Source organism: Columba livia, chromosome 1 (assembly GCF_036013475.1).
Source record: "Columba livia isolate bColLiv1 breed racing homer chromosome 1, bColLiv1.pat.W.v2, whole genome shotgun sequence".
NCBI classification, from domain to species: domain Eukaryota; kingdom Metazoa; phylum Chordata; class Aves; order Columbiformes; family Columbidae; genus Columba; species Columba livia.
The window spans coordinates 147,147,552-147,169,934 of record NC_088602.1 but is presented as its reverse complement, the minus strand read 5'-3'; the positions used below and the strand labels follow the sequence as shown (position 1 = coordinate 147,169,934).

The following is a 22,383-nucleotide window of genomic DNA, read 5'->3' as shown; positions in this document are numbered from 1 at the left end:
ACGTGTGTGTGCAGCCGGGGCTGGTGGGGAAGGGAGGGGAGGGGGTGACAACACGCAGGTAACAGGATAAAAATAACTTCAGGAACGAGGTTGGGCGGGGAAGGAAGGTTTCTGGAGTTTGGACAAACAAAGTTTTACTACAGGGAATAGCTGGGGACGTTTGCTAATGCCGAGGAGCAGCAGCACGGGTGGGTATCCATGATGCGGGCGATTCTGAGAGGAGCTCGGCAAGAAATCGCTGCCCGAAGTAAACCCCAACTTTAATTTTAATATAGGCATTCCCCAGTGTCCCTCAGTCTCTCAGTGCGTGCGTATGTGTGTAAATAGATATTTCCCCCTTTCCCCTCCCATTTCGTGTGAGATATTAAGAATATCGTACGAGAAGCAAAGGGCTCCTCTCCTAGTGCTTTAGGGAGCCGTACCCAGACCGGGGTTATGAGGACCGGGACGACATTAATTGGGAAGGATCGCGTAATCCCGGCCGCACTGCGAGTTAATCTTCCTCTGACACGGACGAGCGGGCTGCTCCGCGCCTTCACTTCGCCCCCGGCCACAGCGCGCAGCCCATTGCCGGCCGCCCCTCCTCGCCCCTCCGCTTCGGAAGGCGACGACGGCGACTTAATACAACTTTTCTCTACCCCGGGTTTCCTATAAAACACCCGTTCCTCGAGGGGCTGCGAGGGTCTCCGAACGGAAAGCGGTGTCAAAGGCTGTCCCTCTCCCCCGGCCTCTCCGCCTGCCGCTGGCTGTGCCAGCGGCGGCAGCGGTTGAACTGAACCGGGAGATGACCGACAAAGGCTAGGGGAGAGAATGGTTGCTAGATCCTCAGAGGTAAATCTCAGGCTTACCTTGATGGTTTTCTTCTGGAATGTACATCCTCTTGTTTTCATTGACCATTTAAAACGAGTCCAGATTAATCCCTCTGAAAATCGGCTTGGTAAAATTCAAGGAAGAATGGAGCTGCAGTATTTCCCCTTTTATTATTACCTGATTCCCATTATTGCATCAAACACCAAAAACTGATCCTTTCCACTACTGCCTCCTTTAGTGAAATTGCAATGCATCCTCAGTACATCCGGGCCCCTTCCAAGAATTTAGCACAGCACCTCTGGCTGTTAAACCATAAAAAAGAACAGGAAGGGGGGAAACGAGAGAGAGAAGAAAAAAAAAAAAAAAAAAAAGGAAAAAAAAAAGAAGGAAAAAAAAAGAACGAAATGCAAAACCATCCAGGACAAAGCTCTGAGGGTTAAATGTCCCTTTAAAGTCCACCAACTACCAGAGTAAGAAAAGGAGGAGGGAAAAAAAGAAAAAAAAAAAAAAAGATGTTCAAACGCTGCTGCTCCTCCTCTTCAAAGCCATTCTGAGCGCGTTGTGTTGGCAGGGAGCTGTTTCTGCAGAGGAAGAGAGCACAGTCCCAGCCCCTTACTCCCTCCCCTCCCTCAGCGCGCTCGCTCCCCGCTCTCTCCCTCTCGCCGACAGACAGACACACTGAACGCTTCCAGATGTTCCAGCTGCGGCGGCTGCACGCAGCCCCCCTGCGCACGGCGTTAGGAGCCGCCGGACTTGATCTGAAAGTTGAACGCACGCTGCCTTTGCCGTTCACTGCGCCTGCTGAAACCTTGCTACAGACATGACGTCAAGGAGGCGAGCTGGAGCCGGCTGCCTGGAGAAGTGGGGGGACAGGCGAGGGGAGCGGCGGCGGGGCCGGGCCGAGGAGCAGCACGGTGGCACGGCAACACGGTGGCAGGGTGGCACGGTACTACGCTGGCACGGCAGCACGGTGGCACGGTAGTAAGGGCGGCACGGCGGCAGAGAGCCGCGCCCGCCCGCCCGCCCCCAGCACCCCGCGGCAGCCGGCGCCGCCGTCCTCCGGCCCCGCTTCGATCCGGTTTCTCAATATTGTGGGGCTCTGCCCTGCGGTTCCACTACGGAATGCGTCTGTGAGCTGCATTTCAAGGAGGACAACCTCATCTGCTGAAGCATTACAGCCGGCATCGTGTGCAGGCGTTTAACGAAACGACAGAACGGGCTGCGGTTGCGTTTGATCCGTTACAAGCAGATAGAGGCACGGTAGGCAGGCAGCGGAAGGGAAAGAGATACCCAGGGATAAATTGTACAGACGAGAGGATGCACAGATGTTTAAACAGATTAATCAAGCTAGGATTTGCAAAATCCTTGGTGGAAACACCAAAGTGCTGTGCTGGTATCCCACTGCTTGCCTTAATTATGCCTGTCATTTGGCCCTCTATAATTGAAGCCTCCACAGAGAGCAAAAATTACTTCTTTAAAACGAAATGTGAACTGAATGCAGTACATGTTAAATGCATCTGGACTCGCTGAGCTGCCATGTTAAACAAGAGAAGCAGAGTTCAAAAACACCCCTCAGGAACCACTGCAGAAACTGCCACAACATGAGAAACTAAACCGCTCCGACATACATGGAGGTTAATGTCCAGAACATCGTGTCCTTATGTGCAAACCTGTGGCTGTATATCCTCATGCTAACAGAGTATCCATTTAACATCCCATGCATGCAATACTATTTGTGGAACTTAAAACACAGTGGTTCTTTCCTTTCAAGTGGTTTTCCATTTCAACAAGAAAGAGAGTATTCTAATACCCCTATAAAGGAATTGCTTTAGAACGAACTTAGTGCCTTCCATACAAATGGATTTCTGTAGGATGTATTAAATATATGTCTCTTTTTGAGGCTTTTCCCCCCACCACTCTAAATGAGCTGTCTCTCAGATGGAACTCATAATAGAAAACAACACCACCTAACAGTTTTAGGCAAAGAAACAACAAAACAACACATCCACTCGGAACTACAAGAGAAACTGGAACAGATGTAAAGCACTTACCGAAAACTGGATGAAGCCAAAGCTCTTGTCCTAAAAAAAGGTCGTTTTGGTTTCTAATAACCACTGATCATCACTTCTGTGTTACATGCTATTCAAAGGGTAGTTCACCAACAACATATTGCCATTGACAGCATGTAGAGACGTAGTTTTATTTCTGACTCAAGAGGAAGAGTTCCTATGAGCAATTAAAATACTTTCCTCTATTGCCTACTTCTTCTCTAATAATGTCACATGCATTTACCCTGTTTAACTTACCAGATCAAGCAAGATCACAGCTAGAGGTGGAACGGTAATATATTAGCTTTCATTTTTAATTCAAGTTACCTTTTTCCTAGAAATATAATCTCTTCACCATTTTACAAAGGACTGAACACCAAAGCCTTCACTGCCTACATTTGTTGTGTAAATATACATTTTATTTTTCTCCTTGTGACCACAAATCCTTGCCATTTTGGATTATGCTAACTCAATTTTTTTCCAGCTATAAGTAGACCACGAGTTGCATGGTTTACCCTTGCATGAGCATAATCTCTGGGGAAGTAACTAAGTGTATGCTGATCACTGTTGTACAGAAGTCAAACACCAGTGGGGCACCTGTAAATATTTCTTTTGCCCTTCCTGGGTTGCAGGCTCAGCTAGCTACAGATTTATATACAGTATTAAACAGTTAACATCCACTTAGCCTTGCTTTATGCCAGCTCACATACATATGCAGCCACATACACAAGCTGTCCCTGCCACCTACAAATCTTCTTCTTCGTTCTTTATGCCTCTCTTTCTGCCAGGCTCCCACAGCGGGCCACAAGTTGGGCCGATTACCAAAAATCAAATACAGAAGAAAAATAGAGCAAGAAACAAGAATATTAGCTGGCATTAATTTCTTCAGCATAAATAAAATTCTACTATAACCTGAGGTTTCCTTACTCAGCAATTCTGATGCAAATAATTTTCTATACAGAGAAGTGAAAAGAAACTGATTGTAGGATTAAGACGGAAAGATCCTGCTAATGAAGGAGAATAAGGTGGCATAAGAATGAACATGGCACTTTCCCCTAAAGCATTTGTACCGACAAAGTACACTAAGAAGATACAGTCCATGAAAACAGGTTGGGTAAAGAGGTGGCATTTGAAGTAAAGGTGCTTGTAAGAGATTTTTTTTTCTTAATAATGTAATTACTGAAATTCTCATTTAATAATAATTCTCTCAGGAAAGAACCTGAGGTGTTAACCTCCACACAAACCAGGAAAATTCAACTGGCCTAAAATATATTTCTTTCCATTTACTCTCTCTTTCCATTTTTTCTCTCTTTCCATTTTTCATAGAAGTAAAGCAGACGGGATTTTATTTGATATTCCAGAGTACCAGCTTGGAGACTTCAGGGATGACAACAGCCCTTCCCTCTGAATCCTGAGCGCTCTGATTGGATTCGTTCTAGGCCAGGACTCTAAAGGCAAAGTGTGCAGCCTAAGTGAATTAGAAGGCATTCTGTTACTTTTGAATGACCGATGCTCTGAAAAGCTTTAAGGCCTTCTGAAGGGGGAAGCACACTTTGCTTTCTTCAGAGTTAGCTGTCCACACATGCAGCCCAAAGAGGAGTATAGAAATGAAAGATCTTAAAATATTTATGAAATAATATTATTTCAATAGAAAACCAACTAGAAAGCCCCTAGTCCCTGCCTGGTATGGCAGCCAGCAGATTTAGAGGTAAACAGTACCATGATCAGACATAAGAGTTCTCTCACACCAGGTTTAATCTGTGCTTGTAGACTTCCTCTAAGCAGATGACTATAGATTGAACAAATGATCCAATGAATGTTCAGCCTTAAGCCAGCTCTAAAGTGGAGATACTAGTTTTCTACCCCACAGGAATACTACGAGGAGAAATATTGTTCTCCAATTGCTGTGAGAACAATAGTAATGAGGGCCATGCAAAGCACGAAGAAAGAGTTTTTTTGAGAAACAGCTATTTAAAGTTACAAAGTGTCAAAGATGATTTGTAGGGTGCATAATGTGAACATGCAACAGTCCATTCTTCATGTCAGGAATTTTTTGTTCTGTGTACAACGTAGTATTCCTTCCTTCTTACCCAGCCATATATAGATTATACTGGGCACAACAGCTTCTTCAAAATCCAGTATCAGAATCTACATCCATCTTCAGCACAGAAATTGCTCAAATAGGTTGCACAGGAGAATATCTCCTTGATTCAGAAAGGAAGAGGTACTGTCAGGCTGTATTTAAAGATGGGGTTAGAAAGTAATGGGATGAAAACAGACAAAAGCATACAATAATTCTGTATTGAACTATTTTTAAAACTTATAAAATCATTTGAAAGGCTCTTTTAAGCTGTCCCAGTACTTTTCAAATTATTTAGGGTTTTCATTTGGCCTACTGCATAAGTTATCTAGCTATCTAGTTGCAGTATATTATGTTCACACTATTTTGGCAATAATGCATTTTACCACAAAATTAGAAGGTAAGTTATTCAAAAGTGTGAAATAAATGTATTTATCTAGAAATAGTATTATGGCTCACTATACAAATATGATTCTTTCCAGGGCCAGCTCAGAGAAACAGTGCCAGAGCGCTTTATTACTTTGCTGAAAGGTACTTTTTTCACCACAAATTTAAGGTTTTGCACCTCTGTCAACAGAGAAGGCTCCCCATCAGAATCAGCGCTTTCTTGCACTGAAAACTACAGGTTTGTGTGGTTTCTTTTGTCTCCGATTTGAATAAATGAGATTTAAACACAGTGTAAGCCTTGCACAAAGACTTTGACTTTCCTTTTTTCAAAGACAACCATGTCAATAATTCTGGTTTCTGTCTAGTGTCTCTTTCCTTCAGCGTCCTCAAACCTAAAGTGATAGCCTGATCAGTCCTGGGTATATTAAAATAATTATTATGCATGAATAACATAATACACTTTACAACTTCGGTCATTTCTGACAATGCTGCATCATTCATCCATACTCAGCATAATAGAAACATGGGTTATTTGCTGGTGTTGCATGACTACTATATATATATATATATGTATATGTATATGTATTGATTATAGCATTTTTTTCTCATAATTTGGGACTGCTCTGTTTAGAATTGTTCTCATAGTTATTTTTGATTCTTTTGAACTACATATCATCTAAAAATGTATCATACTCTCCATCTGATCTTCCTAGTTGTTACTGAAAAAACAATAACTGTTTACATGTGTGAATATGGATTTGTAAAAATGTTCTTTATTTGATTAATTTTTTTGGTTGCTTAATTTTAATTGGAATGAAAACAATTGACAGTCCTATCTAAAGCTATTCAAAGTGTGGTCAGGAAATTGCAGACCTTTCAAAACTACCGACTAGCTAGAACACAGGAGACTTTCTCAAGAAAAAGAAATCCAGGATGGAAAAGAAAGGCTGATGATCAGGATTTCTAGGTGATTTCATTTCTTAAAATCTGGAGCAATGCCATATCCACAGGAACTTTCGAAATTTGATTTTCAAAGTCAACTTGGAAAACATAGCTGTATTTTTCACACTGAAATTAATAGGAATATTTACTTGGTTTTGAAATTTCAGTCATTAGCTTTTATATTTACACTCAAACGTCAAAAAGCAATTGCAAAAATTTACAAGGAAAATGATAAGATTTATCAAGATATTCATATGGTCTACTAAAGCATATTAAGGCCTAGTATTGGTAAACAATAGAAAATATTTGATCTGAGGGGGAAAAAAAAGAAAGAATGAAATAACTGAAAACTGGGTAGGAAAGTAGCTAGTAATTACAATAAACTCTCATTAGACACAGAAGAGAAGGAAGTAGAAGAAATTGATAGCCTTTAAGTAGGTTTTGATTTTCTAGACTGCAGAATTTTCTAGAAAGTAACCTGAGTATCTGCTAGCTAGTTCAGCTTTCAGCTGTGATCTCTTATTTCAATGGGTGGTGGTAGTGGTGCTTTTTTTAATCCCAACTGTAGAAATGAAAGTGGTCACTATTTCCACTTGAAAACAGGTGATCAGTATTTAATGATTACTATGTAGCATTGTATAAATTCAAGCACAAATTTGAAGCATAGCAGCCAACAAATGCTTGAACACACTGAAAAAACACAACAGACATTTATCCCAAGTAAGATATAAATGCAGGTATGCTTATCAGGCTTGAAGAGAACTTCTGGCAGTTTTCATTATGCCATCGCCATCATAGACACTCGGCCACAGAGCTAATTAGTGCATTCAGGAAGGTCTAACACCTCTGCAGAATTACAATACAGGAGTAGTCACTTTTCCTCAAGAAGGGAAAAGGTCAATTTTTGACTTACTTTGCCATACAAGCTTAAGGGGAAGATCCAAACTTAAAAAAAAAAAAAAAAAGTGTTGTACTGTTTCTATTTTAGATAAGAAATAATTGGGCTGGTCTAGACTGGATATATACTGATACAAAGACATTTAAACTCAGCAGTTCACCATTAGCTACTGCCAATTAAAAAAAATAAATAAAGGAGGAAAAAAAGCAAAATAATTACTGCTATAGTATCCTAAAATCACCAGTCAAACAAAAGACATGACCTAATAATGTCTACAAGGAGATCCACAATGAAAAATGATATTTTTAATCCAATCAGCCTACACTGTGGTGAAAAAAATCATCAGGCAAACTGTTGAGGGTATCTTAGATACTTGCCACTGCTTACACAACAATGATGAAGAAATTATCACTGTTCTAATCTTCTCACACAGTTCTACAAAATTCTAAGGAATATGTAGTTTGTATTTTGTTCATAACTAAGCACCACACATAAACTGAGATTTAGGGCAAGTACAAAGATTTTTATATTTTTTTTAAGATATGCATTCTTCAAAAAGTAAATTTTGCAAACTCTTAAGGAAGACTTTACAGTGACTGGAAGGATTACAGGATGTTGGCATTTGGAAACCTCAGTGGATCTAATTATTAAACAATGAAAACTACACAAAGTCAAAATAAGAAGGCAATGCAGAAAAATATGTTTCACTAGTCTAACCAAGTCCACGTATAAAAGTCATAAACTGAGCTCAAAAAGGAAAAACAAATTAAATGTAGGGATGGGCTATAAGACCAAGTTCCTTGCTTCTCTTCTCAAGTCTCAGAACTTCTAAATCTGCCTTGTCAACACAGAAAATTACTGATCAACTTGAGGAAGCCAACAGTTTGGAATTCTGACAGATTTGGGGGCACCTACAATAATCACTAATGAGGTAAAATGGTCTAAAAAATACATGGTCTTATGTAACAGGCGCAAGAAAGATGAGTAGATTAATTCATTGGTATAGTCAGTTACTGTGATATTTGCCTTACGCACAATGTCAACATCTCATTTTGAATAAGTCTTTCTACACTGAAGGACTAAGCTTGCTTAGTAAGTGTATCTGGTTATAATGCAATCTTTGTGGTGTTCTTCTAGCTTTTCTCATCATTATTTCTTTCCAAAACACATAAAATCACAACTCACCTAGTAATCAGCTTCTGTTTCAATTGCAGCATCTTTATTTCATGTAATCTTAAAATCTGTCCTACAAGTTGCAGTTCTCCCACTGCCTCCTGTTAAAATTACTGGTAATTATGTTTAGCTAAATAATTATTTCGTGTTCAATTCAAATGGGTGCTAAGTTAAAGACAACTTCCACATGTAGCAACACCTGATTTCAACTCCAGGTTCCAGAATCATATGGTCAGAGGCTGTAGTCAGTCCACGGTTTTTTCAGTGTCACCTAAACCTTGCATTCAAATGATCTAAAGCCCTTCTTTGCAAACAGCCCTTTAAAACACAATTAGTTCCAACAGACTGCTCAAAATAGCTCTATTTTCATAAAAATCGTCATCAAAACACTACAAGCAAATGCTGCACAGACCCTAATTGAATTGGTTATATCACCAACTTTAAAACTGTGCATTTGATTATGGTTCCATTTTGACTAATCTTTCTCCTAGGACATCCAAAGCTCATTTTGTGGGACTTTAATAAAGTGTTACAGAAGTTATGGAAGAGGGAAACAAAGTGTTTCAAAGTGTATTTTGCCGGAGAGATATTAATGCCATCCTGGAAATGTTCCTGAATGTTCCTGTATGAATTAAATCCACTCCAATTGCATGGATTTGAGCTTACACACAAAATTTATTCAAATAGCTTTAATTTAAAAATGGTTGTGTGGCTGTCACTGTTTGTGAACTCTACAGCTGCTGCAGAATATTCCAAATACTTGCAGCAATATGTAATGTGTGGTTTCCTGAATATGTGCCCTCCAAAGCTTCCTTAGCTGCCATGGAACCTTGGTGGAACAGAAGCAGTAAAATAGGTGAAGTGACAGGCAGTGAAGCTGAGAGAATTATTTGATTTGGGGGATAATACAATAGGGTAGATTTTGAATCAACACAGTGTAAGAAATGTTCATTATGTTTGCAGTTTCTCAAAAAAAATCTGTAGCTTTAGAAACTAAGAAAAATATTATGCTGTTATTTAAACTATCCCTTCAGCATGCAATCACAACAGTTTATTTATGTCTCCCCTTTCATTTCTTCCCATCTTTGCTTAAACATGCAGACAAGAAAAATGAAACAAATAAACAACTCTAAAATCCATACTCATTAGTTCCACATGTTCTGAAGGAAATACTTGTATTTCCTTAACATAAATAGTTGAGTTCAGTTATTTGATAATGCCATCAATGTGTACACTAGTTTATAAGAATTGCATCTCAAGAACTCCATGAGACCAAGAATAACCATGCTAAAATCCTAACACTCACACCAGAAGTAGAAAAAAAGAAAAAGTAGTTTTATCTAAAATAAATGCATTACAAGAAGTAAGCTTTGATCCTCTTCAATTTAGGGTGAGACAGTAACCAAGAACTAGAGGAGGACCACCTTTTGCTGGAACTTAAAATAGTAATAACTTTACACCGAGGGAAAAACTTGTTGCCTTCTCACAGCTAATCAAGATTACAGTCTTCTGAAAAGTAACAAAACAGGTAGGTTTCAGAATAGGTTACATCACCAGCAAAGGCTGCTTGAGCAGTTACTCATAACTCACCCTTTTTCAGAGCAACATGGAATATTTCAGTCTTTATTTAATTTCCTCTTTTCCACTGTGGGAAGAAAAACTACTCATTTTTTCATAAGAAAAAATGAAATCAAAAGAGAATTGAAAGCTCATGTTAATTACACAAACAGCGAGCATGTGCAATTGCATAATTTCATTCCCTGCCATTATCCCTCCTTCCTGTCCTGTCCTCCTCACCTTTCTGCATTGTTTTCTTAAACCAGAAAAAAACCAAACAAACAAACAAAACAGGAGTTGTAAAGAACTCAGGCCTTTATCTTGATCCAGAATTTTGGACATTAAACCAATAAACTGATAAATTATAATAATATTTATCATAAGTATTCTTACAAATTGGGAAAAACAGAATAAAGGTCTGACCCAATGTTACACAGGCAACAGGCTGTAAAGAGAACAGAAGAGGACACACTTCCCACTTTGTTCTCTGATCGTCTCTTCAGGAGACGTTCTTTATATCTCATTTACTTATGTTTCCATGAGACAGTTTGAGTCTTCTGACTTCAGAGGAAGATTAGGTGAGTGAAAGCAAGATGAATACTTCAGATCTCGCTCCTTAACAACTAAATCCCCGAAGAAGTCTCTCTATCCAGTTCCTTAGTTTCTTCTTTTAGACTTACAGAGCAAAACAAAGCCAGGCTCTTTACAACAGATACAAGTGACAAGTGACAATGGTCATCAGCTAAAACACAGGATGGTCCAACTTGACATAAGGTATAAAGAAACTTGAACTTGACATAAAGAAAACTTTCTTCACCCTGAGAGCTGTCAAGCACTGGACCAGATTTCTCAGAAGGACATCTCTCGGAGGTTTTCAAAGTCAGCTGGACGGAACCCTAAGCAATCTTGTCCCTGCTTCAAGCAGGAGGTTGGAGTAGGTGACCTCCTAAGGTCCCTTCCAACCAACATTAGCTATTCTGTTTCTAAGACCGAAAGGGGTAAAATGCCAAAATTTTTATGAGACTTTGCTGGTGTGTCTTTTCTTGTAATCAGTATAAAATGTGTATTGATATTCTGCAATTGTGAAACAAGAACAGATGAAAAAAACCTGTTCATTCACTTTCACCTGTACTTTACCATCTTCCTTTAGTGTGGAGGGTACTTCTCTTGCATCAAAGGAACACAAGAGGTTCAAAATCTTACTCAGTTCCATCTGTATCAGCATAATGTAAAAGGCTTGATCATTCTTTTATTTAAATGAGCAACTGATATTCTTCCCTTCTTCAGTCTCATAGGAGAGTCTATGATTTTTAAAATTACTGTATCATCTGCTGCCATCTCCTGAAGAAATACAGCTTGAACTTTGGAGGAAGAGAGAAAAATGGAGGTATCGACATTCTGAGCTTTCTACTGGTCAGTCCTGCCTGTCAGTCCCAAAGGGAAAGTGTAGCCTGCAAGTTCAAGGTTGGTAGAGTTTAAGAATTTAGAAAACGAATATTTAAATTATATGGGACTATTACAACCCTCTGAATCCATTTCTCTTCCATTCAAGTCTGTGGTGTTTATGGCAATTGCTGCCATGCACAACAGAGGCTGCTGGTTTTCACTGCAGCCTGAGGAAAGAACTCTTATCAGCACAAGCACAACAGTGGAGCTCATGCAGTATATAGTAGAGCAAATCCACAGTACATGGGCTGCACAAAGAGTACCTGATTTAATAAGACATGTGACTGTTGTTCTAACATGAATAGGCACAGACTTGTGCCCAGGGGATGGACTGACAGTTTTCACATTTTGAATATCTCTATTTAGCTGTACATTACTGTACTGCTGTTTTGCAGCCTAACTGATGTCTAGAAGTGAAAGACAGCAATTAGTTGAAGGAGGAAGAAACTAGCAAGGAAATTCTGTTCTCAAAATAAAATCGGTTGATAGAAGAATGCTACAGAGAAAAAAATAATAACAGCCAAACAAAAAACAACCCCTGCTTGGCCCTGTGACCCAAAGACATGCCAGTAAGATCACCCTGACCACAGCCCAAAATGACTCTGTACCTATACTTATATAAATCTTCATTTTTGTGCTACTATAGTGTACCAGATATCTTCAGTTTACCAGAAATAGAACTACAGAAATAGATCCATAATCATATATAAACAATTTTTCTTCTGTGCTCCTCCAGTTTTAAAATAATTTTAAAATCATACAGCTATTTTTAAACTAGATTTTTTTTGCAGCTTAACTGGCCTAGCATATCAAAACAATGTAGTCATCAAGAGAGTTACAAAGATAGAGGAACAAGCACATGATGAAAGAATGGCAGATGGTATTATTGTCAAAATGGAAGCGGGCTGGTGGTCAAGTCTAACCATTCATTGAAAGCTACATCATGCTTGAACTTTCATACAGGAAAGCACACGGCTTAAACATGTTCCGTGAATTTATTTTACAAATATTCTACTGGTAAATGACAATCATAATCCTGACATGCTTGCCAGTGCATGAGAAATCCACATACTTTTCAAGGGCACTAAATATATGGATTTGCTAAGATCAAACCTATTTCCAGTGAAGCTGTTGAATCTGATAAGATCTCACACAAGAATTATACTGATGTAGGTCAATCGGTTTTACCAAATTACTCCCAACTTACATTATTACAAATGAGATCAGGATGCCATTTAGTCTTCAATGTAAGTAAAATCTAACCCATAAAGATGCATCTGCACCTCAGTATTCAGCAAAATGGAAGTGATGAATCACACTCTTGCCCTAAGAATGACACAAAGGAGCAATCAGCTTGAGCTGATGTTCTGGCACCAGTTGAGAACATACTCATGACTCCCTGTGTTCTAAGTTTCTCAGTCCTTGAGATGAAGCTCCCATAGTCTGCAGCAGCAAATACAGTCACTGATGATATTCAGAGTGCCTTGCATCCAAAAAACTTCAGAGCACACAAAAATTGTTTAAAAATAATTCTACTAGTCACAAAGATAGAATTGACATTTGAGTTAAAGCTTCACTTTGGATTAAGACCGCACCGTACTTCAAGACTGGAAATGAAAAATGCCATGTGAAATTATTTAGCTATTGTAAGAATTCAGTCAGAATATAATTGTAAAAACAGGAAATTAGCTTGGTCCTCTAAACTTTACAAAAAGGTTCAGAGCCATCTATAATGACCATAAATTCTTGAGCTATCAGATGTATGTTACAGTTACAGAAAGGCCACATATTAGACAGCACAGTGAAACCCAAAGCATATAGTTTTGTTGGCTTAGTACTTATTTCAGGAGAAAAATGCAATCTGCTCCCAAGCTTCACTACATCTGGTGTCACTCTAAACTCTACTTGAAGTCCGATTAATAACTATGACTGACTTTGCTTATTTTGCAAGAATTGAATTCCAGGTAATATGGTAAGCAGAGCAATTAAAAGCTGGGCTACACTAGAGAGAACCAAATTATAGTGCTTATATAGCATTTTTAACTCTTTAAAGCATTGAAAAGCATGGGCCAATTTAGCTTTAGAGATCTACGAAGACGATAAGTTCTTGTTCTTTATGCTCAGATTGAACTAGACTAAATTGCAGAGGTCTTAGAAACCTTACCTGCAACAAAACAAAACTTATGGAAGTAAGATCAAATGTATTTTCAAATAAAGCAAGGGTATCAGGTCAACTACGTGTTAGGAAATAAAAGGTGAGTAGATGTCTGGCTAGCAGTATTCTTTCTTACATGCTAATATTCCTCTCCCTGTTCCTAAATACCTCTGAGAATAAACGTCAAATGGACCCTCACAGAAGAGTACATTCCTTCAACTCTGTAGTTTAAAAAAATAAACAAATCTTGTGTGCTTTTTAAAAGGAAACTTAACTTTTCCACCATCTTACACCTACTTTTTGGTTTTCTTTATATATTTAGTGCTCTAATATATAATAAATATTCTCTTCTTAATAGATAAACCAATACAGTTAGAAGTATTATGTCTTTGAAAGGCAAAATGAGTGGTAGACCATGGGGAGTGAAGAGTAAGGGGTAAAAGGTAAATCACAATTGTACTTCCAATTAATTTGTTGTTTCCTGTCACTCATGACTAAAGAATACAGGCCACCATTTCCAAGCTGGTGGAGCCAGATGGTGTGATGTGATACAGTTAATATTAATGGTTGCATGCTGCCTTCTCTTGACTAATCAAGAGTGCTGCTTCACTCTGTTTTGGGGGAGAAGGCTGCAAAGCCAGGGAGATCTGTCATTCTAAAGAAACATGAAGCAGGAATTTCTCTTTTTTCAGACAGGCTTTGGTTTTTTATAGGTGGTGCCCACAGTTTTACACAGACTTTTTTCTTCAAATTTTTATTAAGAGATTTGTTACAGCACTGGGAATATTTTCAAATATTGAAGAAAGTGGAGCAAAACCCATCTTCAAAATGCATTAACATTTACATTTTTAATTTGGAGTCATGGATCATTGCTCCGAGGGTACCTCTCTTCCCGCTCAGTGTGCTCCAAGATAGTATTTAAAAAGTCAAAGCAGTAACTCACAATAGGCATTTACTTTACTGTCACAATTTAGCATTTTACAAAGAACATGGAAGAGTTTCTTTCATTGAGCTGAAAAACGCCACTGTATGTTACGTTCTTCACCTGAGCCTTAGAAGAGAAACATAATATGTATTTACTCTTTCAATCCCATCAGCATATGATTTCTCAAATCAGGAAGCATTTCCTAATGACCCAAATTTGGACACAGTTTTGATACTGAGCACTAATGATTGCTGCTACCTTAAAATCAATTGGTCCACATCCTGCAGTACTTGACTTCATTCAGATAAAATGTTAATCAACATAAATAGTGACTTCAAATCAATAATGACTTCAGAATTCCAGATATTGTTGCTTTTTTTTTTAATAAGGATGGATTTTGAATGTCCATGTAAGCTGCTCTCACAGGCAATTAAGGGAAATTTTAATTTTAATATATTTCTAGAACACATTTCCATCTTAATTGATAACACCTTGTTGGTGATAGATGGGAATCCCATCTTCCCATAGCAAGTAAAATTATGTTTCTAATATCCTTGCCTCTGTTTTAATTTGAAATATCTAATTTCTATGGTGTATGCTCTGATAATTGCTATATTCTCTTCTTAAATAAACAGTAGTTCGACTATTTGGTTTTGAAACCTCTAACCATAAAAAATACAGAATATTATTTTCTTTTTCCTTTATAAAATCTAGTAACACAAAACCACTCCAAAACCTAGACTCAAAGAAAATATTTTCAGCTAAATTACATTACCAAATTTCATGCGATTTCTATTAATAATATCAACTAAAATCTGGTTTTGTTTTTCATACTGAACTAGTACATCTGATCGTCTTAGGCACAAATGCTATTTTTAAATAAAAACTGTGTCTATAAATATTTCAGCTTTAAACACCCATAATTCAGTTTCTCTCTTTATTTTCACATCTAGAGCTGCAGCAGGGCCTTGGAGAGGTTAAACAACTACAAAAAACCCGAATATCCACATAATGACTGCTAGTAGCGTTTCCCCATGTTCAAAGCAGCCTGTCCATAATTCAGAGGACAAGGTCACTAATAAACATCAGTGAACTGTGTCTGCTTTTGCAAGTTCGACATAAAAATAGTGCATCCTGAGGAACACAAAACAGACATAATAGATTGGTTTAATTCACATCAGAACACACATAAACACAAGAAACTAATCATCTTCTGATTGCAACAGGCTCTGACTCAATTATTTTGCAACACTGGCAGCCCTCTCTTTTGTATAGGGTTAAAAGAAAGAAAAAAAGTTGCTTTTGTAACTTTAAACAATTAGAACTAATTCCAGAGCCAAATTCAGCTCTTTGTAAACAAAAGTAAAATAATGCCTTTAGCCTGTTATGGTCTTCACATCTGGCAGAACTGGACCTGAAAAAACTACAATGCACATCATGAATGCGTCACCAATTGAATTATCATCTCCCACCAGAAAACCCACATGCAGCAGGGTGGGAACAAAGATGTTTTCCACCACCTTGTTTCTTCTGAATGTAAGAAGGGATTCCAGGAGGAACTGAGGGTGCCACTTACCTGCAGCTATCTGTGTCACCGAATATTGACAAAGAGAAAAGCACTCTGCACTCCCCTCTCTAAATAAACTGTCTTCAGCTCTGAAAGGAAAAACACCCACCAAGTGAAGTGAGCCATGGGTTAGGTGGTGGGGGAGGAACTAGTGGGTAATCATGAACTTGCTGAGTTAAATGTCAGCCTATGAAGGGCCAATACATGGAAGTTACTACAAGTGGTACATAAAGAAGGTGCTCCTGAGTCATTTACTCTCATAATAACAAAACACCGAGGAAGAGAGTGTTATCATCCTTGATATCCAAGTGAAAATGACTGTTGAATAATCAGAGAGAGATCAATGACCTCTGAATTACTCAAGACCTTTGTTATTACTTTCTCTTATTCAGTAGCTTACTAAACACATTCAAGTGAAAGAAAACTGTTCAAGTTCTAAAAGATAAGACAGACTATAACTTAAAATATAATACATTTGAATTAAAGAGGTGTACCTGCTGTTTCTCCCTCTCCACCTCAAAAAAAAAACCAAAACAAAAACCAAACCATGCAACATATTTTAGTTTTGTTTCTTCAATACTTTGCACTATTTAACATATGCATTGCATCTTCTGCATACTTTCTTCTTAGTTTTTCATTCTTATCCCTACTTAGCTTCCTGGGTTCAGATAGCATTTAAAGTACCACAAAGACAATTTGTTCCTTAATATTTGTTTCAAGACATATCATGACTTAGCCAAACTGTCATGTCCTCCACTCTTCCCAACCCCCACATACAGTTAGTAAGGATGTTTTTACTGACATCTTCCCATCTTTCCCCTCCATCTGTGAGTCACTGTGGAAGCCAGTGTGTTCCCAGCTGGAGGGGAGGGGAGAGCAGCAGATTTGTAATGCAGAGTAATTTGTTACTGAAACTTGCAAAAATTGAGAGGGACACTTGACATCTCCTTGCCAACTTCTAGTTGTATATCTGCCTAGGTATACCCCCAAGATCTTTAGCCTCTTGTAACACTAAGAATCAAATCGATCTTTCTTCTCCATGCTCTGTGTTCCTCTTCCCAAAGACTCTATTCTCCACATTTCACAGGAAAAGACAGCAGCAGAGAGACACAAAAAACTGACCATGACATGCACATGGCTTTCTATTACTAAACCTTAGTTTCACATGAGGACATGCAGTCTTCCTGCTAACGTCAGGTGGAAAAGATTTGGTTACCAGTAAAAGTTGCAATGCTTTTTGAAAGCAATGAAAGATCTAGGAGAACACAAGGCTGCCAACACTTCCAGTCTTCAGGAAGAGTTCCTCATGACAGGGTACAGTGTGCATCATGATTTCTTTGCATTGTTTTTTTCTGTCCATCCCTTCAATCTCTACTCTCTGAGACTGAATTTTGACTTATCTTTTTAATATATTTTTCTAATATCACCCAGGCATTTGGATAAACAGTGACAGGGGAAAGCTACATACAAATAGGTCTCCCTTCCTCAGATTAGAAAACTAAAGATCAGAAAATAAATTTTTCAGGAAAGTAACGTACATTCTAAAACCTCTGAAGAAGCCTGAGGATGATTTGTGAAAAGTAGTCTCCCCACAGACCCAAATAATTCACTGATGTCTCAGTGAGGGAAAGCGCAATACTGGCAATATTTCTACTGGCAAACTTTCTGAATACTGGAAATATTTTTTAAAAAATTTCTCATTATTTTATCTACAGCAGAAAGCTGTCCAGACAGGTGTTATGTCAGGTCTCTTCAGAGCTATTTCATTAATCCTTGGTTGTAAAGAGGTTAATAACTTCACCAAGCTACATGAGATGAAGAACTACTGACTAGTGCATTAGAAACAAAAGGTGGAAGTGATTACAAATGAAGAATGGCACTAATCATAACAATGAAAAGCAAAAAATATACAAATATATCAGTGTTGACTTTTAAAACTTATTTCTGGAAGATGCAGGCCTATGGCTAAAATACATTAAAAAAATTCCCCATACAAATTTTGCTTGATAGTGTCCATTTAACTTACAGTCAATAGACTTTATTTAAAGAAAGGGCACCAAGACAGTCCTATATTGTGAGCTATCCAGAATTATTTCCAAATTAGTACTTTTCTAGACAACAGGATGTCACAGGTGTTCATGATTTTGCACTAACCAGGCCAAAATGATGGAAGTAAATATTTAAAATACTTGTTGATTCACTGACCAGGCACCTGGACAGGACAAGGAGAGCATTACCTACAAAGGAACATGGAGGTTAAAAATATAGAGAGAGATTCTTGTCACTAAGAAAGATTTTGTGACTGCGCAAGCATCAATAAGAGACCTAATTCGAAACCTACTGAAGTCAAAGGGTCACACTGACTTCAGTGAATAATGCAGCCATGCTAAACAAAGATGGAAATGCTAAGTTTTTTATAAAGAACCTTTCAGAAGGAAGAGCTAATATTTCAAAGGTTAACAAGAAGGACATGGTAAGTTATTTCTCTATGAACCTCAAATGTATCTTGCCTCTTCACTCATATTGACCAATTGTGGTCTTTTTCTCCCATATTTTTACTTAAAAATAAGATGAACATAGTATTTCTACACCTCACTGAGATAATATTTGTGAAGTTATTTGAGATATTGAAAGAACTGAAAATCCATATTATTACATGTGAATTATGGTGTTACTAAATGGTACCCTGTACATTTATTTTCATTTTCAAATGGCCCTCTTTTACATGTCATAAATACAAAGAAATACTACCACAAGAGATCGTTTTCAGTTTTGATAGCAAAGTTTTAACTAAAACAGACAAAACACACACACAAAACCAAAAACAAACAAAAAACCCAACCAACAAAAAAAATCCCTAATCAACAACAATGGTAATTTCTAAGAGAAGGGTAAGAAGTGCTTTATCTTACAATATTCAAAAAATCATATACTAGAAATTATCAGTGAAAATGAGTAATAAAGGAATAAATGCTTCAGAGTTAGGACTAGCAACCTGACAAGCAAAATTGCCCAGATTTCAAGGCCTTGTATCCTGAAGATACATGACTTGAAGCCTGTGAAATTCGAGTTCCATAAAAGAATTGTGACTTCCATGTGCTCAGTATGGAAAAAGAACAAGCTATAGGGTCAGAAACATCCTAGACCACGAGAGTCACTGACCTCAGAAGCTAGACTGAACTCCCCACCTGGATCTCCAGCACTCTTCTGCTCAGAGAGAACAGATTCCACAACTTCTGCAGGCATAGTCCCTGTTTTCTCTTCAGGGCTGACATACCAGTATGATCGCTTATACTTGTGATCAGTTAATCTTTTTTTTCAAATGGCAAAATAAGGGCTATGAATAGAAGTGTTCCAGCTATTTCAATAAACCATACAGTAATAACATTCTATATATTTAAATTTGGGGGTGGGTGAAAGTGTGAGTTTCAGGAGATGCACTACAAGAAAATTATATTCAAAAGACGACATGAAAGAAACAAGAATTAAGCTTGGCTGAGTAACCTTGCAATTCTGTCTCCATGGAGTAATATCTCATAATATTTAAGTTATGTCCAAGTACTACCTTCTGATAGGACCACTGGAATACCTTCTGTGATAGTTATTTATCTTCTTTACTTTTGGAAGCAAAGGACTGAGTAAAGAGGTCATATTTACAGTAAAATCTCTGTCCCTAGGAAAAAGACACATCTCTATACTGAACCAAACTAGTGTTATTGTAGCTCCAGGCAGGAGTCACAGTCTTTGCTGATGAACAACTGGGAAAGAGCAGTCTGAACACAGTTATTTTTAAGCTATGTCATGGCCATTTGGAGTTAACGACCTTATCATTTGTTCTCCAAAGCAAGATGCAGTCCTTCTTCATAAGCAATAACTTGTTGATGGTCCAATGAAAGTGACTAGTGAAAATTCATTTTCCATCAATTATAGTGGGACAAATACTGTTCTTGTATTTATATCTCTAGTAGAATGCCTTGATGGCCAAATTTATTAGAAGTTGAAAATATTAGGAATTTGGGGCTTGGGAGACAGAACTCAACTTTTACAATCATCCTGAAAATATAGTTTTTCAGCTGTAGATTATCAGCTGTTCTTTTGTGACACTAAATGCCTCTATGAGCCTGGGCCTTTGGTGACCTAATTATTCAGTGTTACTTTTCAGTAATCTGCTGTATTCCTTGTCCTTTGGTAGGATAAGGAAATGTCCTACTTTTTGACAGTGCCCTTATGAATGTCCTATCCTCAAAAACGGGGGAAAAGCTACCCAACTATGTGGCATGAAGGAAATAATACTTCCAATCATGAATCCGTGCATATAGATGATGTACAGGAAGAACACAGATAATGCTGTTCTGATTTCAATAACGTTGCACTTTCATGTTTGAAACATAAGAAGTAGTATGTATTTTAATTCTAAGGTTGAATATCTTGAGATTTAATATTCAGTACAAGAAACAGTGATGAAAGATTGATATGGCTATGTTAAGTACACACTGTGAAGTGAACAAGTTTTGCTTCTGAAGCTTTAGATCATTTCAAACACACAATGGCTTGCACTATGTCATGTCCTAATTTAATCTTTAAATATTATATAATATGTATGTATATAGTTGACTTATTTTCCCATGAGACAATTTTTTGGTGTTCTGGACAGTCATGAACTTCAGTTTTCAAATAATAAAAACATCCCTGCCTGTATTTGCTACCCTTTGTTTAGAATGAGTAAGTGAAGCAAACTGATCATTTTCATTATGCACTCCTTTTTATTCATACAACACACGAAATAATACCTTAAAAATCAAATACTTGCATAAGAACTTGCACATGACCAGAAACCCCTTTTCTAATCCAGTCTGACAAAGGTTAACAGCATAAACTCTGAACAGATACATATAGTAGGACATTCAAATACATGCACATTTCTTGGAATACTTCTAGGGAAAAAAATGCTTAGTATTTTGTTCCTTGGACCTCTCTTCTCTAATGTTCATATCCTAACAGCATGCTAGGCCTGCATCCCAAAGAGTCATCTCGATGGCTCCTTTTAGTCCCTCTGATACATGGCTCAAAAGTATGCCTTGGCCTTCCTGTACTGGGCAACTCAACAGTTGACTGTACACAGTAAAGTCAGTTCACTTCCAGAGAACAAACAGTGATACCTGATCTCATTAGCCTTTTTACTCTCCTGAGAATCTTTATGTAACGTTGCATTAGTAGCCTTTACTAAATTAGAAAACCAAAAGGGAAGATAAATCAATATGAATGTGCGTTTGCTGATATTGATTTTTCCCCTCATGGTCAGCATGGGAATATTGTGGCTCCTATTAATATAAGGAGTGGGAGAGCTTTAAACGGTTCTGTCTGGATAATCACCCGGTAGTTTTGGAAACTTACTCAAACTCCTTTAGTCTGTAATTCTGAACTAGACATTTCATGAAATCAAATCTTGCTCATGAATAATCATGTTAAGATGTTGATGACAACTGCTTGATGCAGATTTTCAGCAAGATGACTAGGAGAGGCATTCAACATGCTACTCATGAAAAACGATTAAGAACTGGGTAATGTGAAGGTCAAGGTTCTGCCTAGGTTGCAGTAAATGTGATATGCTACAGTTCAACATCCTGAAAAAAGTGAACAAGGGAAATATTTGAATCACAAGTCTGGACTTTATATTTCAGCTTGTTTAGGAATGTGCTGTGTGGGATCCCACAGAAGACTGCCTTGCAGGGCAAAATGGCCCAGGACAGGTGGTTGGTCCTCATGGGCCCCCTTTTCAGTGCACGGGAACAGCCATTCTGATAGGTAGGAGTGAAGCAAGCATGGCAGAAAACTCCCATTGATGAACAGGGAACTCCCATCTGAGCTCAAATGTGAACAAGGAAGTATGTAGAGGGTGGAAGCAGCAACCAGGTACCCAGGAGGAATACACAGACATGGCCCATGAATGCAGGGATAGAGTCAGGAAAAACAAAGCTCAGAGGGAGTTGGAAATAGTGGGAGATACAAAAGGCAAGAAGGTCTTCTGTAAGCACATTGGCAGCAAAGAAAAGGCTGAGATGAATGTGGACCCACAGCTCAGTCTGGCAGGGAAACTAGTGACAAAGGACATGGATAAGGTACTCAATGGATAAGGTACTCGGGTACTCAATGCCTGGTTTACTTCACATTTTTGTTGGGGCTTTTTTTCCTCCTAGTAGGGTTTGTCTTTAGGCCTTCCAGGTCTCCGAGCCCAGTTGCAGCCTGTGGGAGTGGAGCACTTAAGCCAGTTGGACGTACACAGATCCTTGGAATGACACAAACTGTATCTGAAGGTGTAGAGAAAGGTGTCCAATGTCACTGCAAGGTCACTCATTTTTGAAAGGTCATGACTATCAGTGGAGGTTTCTGATCCA

The 22,383-nt window shown here is 38.3% G+C and overlaps 1 protein-coding gene across 34 annotated transcripts in view; it reads right to left on the bottom strand.

Annotated features, from left to right (window-relative positions):
• Positions 1 to 22,383, bottom strand: part of CACNA1C (calcium voltage-gated channel subunit alpha1 C) — a 492,189-nt gene that overhangs the window by 443,945 nt on the left and 25,861 nt on the right. Inside the window, exon 1 of one of the 34 annotated variants that reach the window (XM_065036296.1) lies at positions 849 to 1,756. The exons of the other annotated variants lie outside the window; for them this stretch is intronic. Coding sequence (XP_064892368.1) covers positions 849 to 897 — 49 coding nt within the window. The 5' untranslated portion in view covers positions 898 to 1,756. Of the gene's footprint in view, positions 1 to 848; positions 1,757 to 22,383 lie in introns of those variants that run through there. 34 annotated transcript variants of the gene reach the window in all.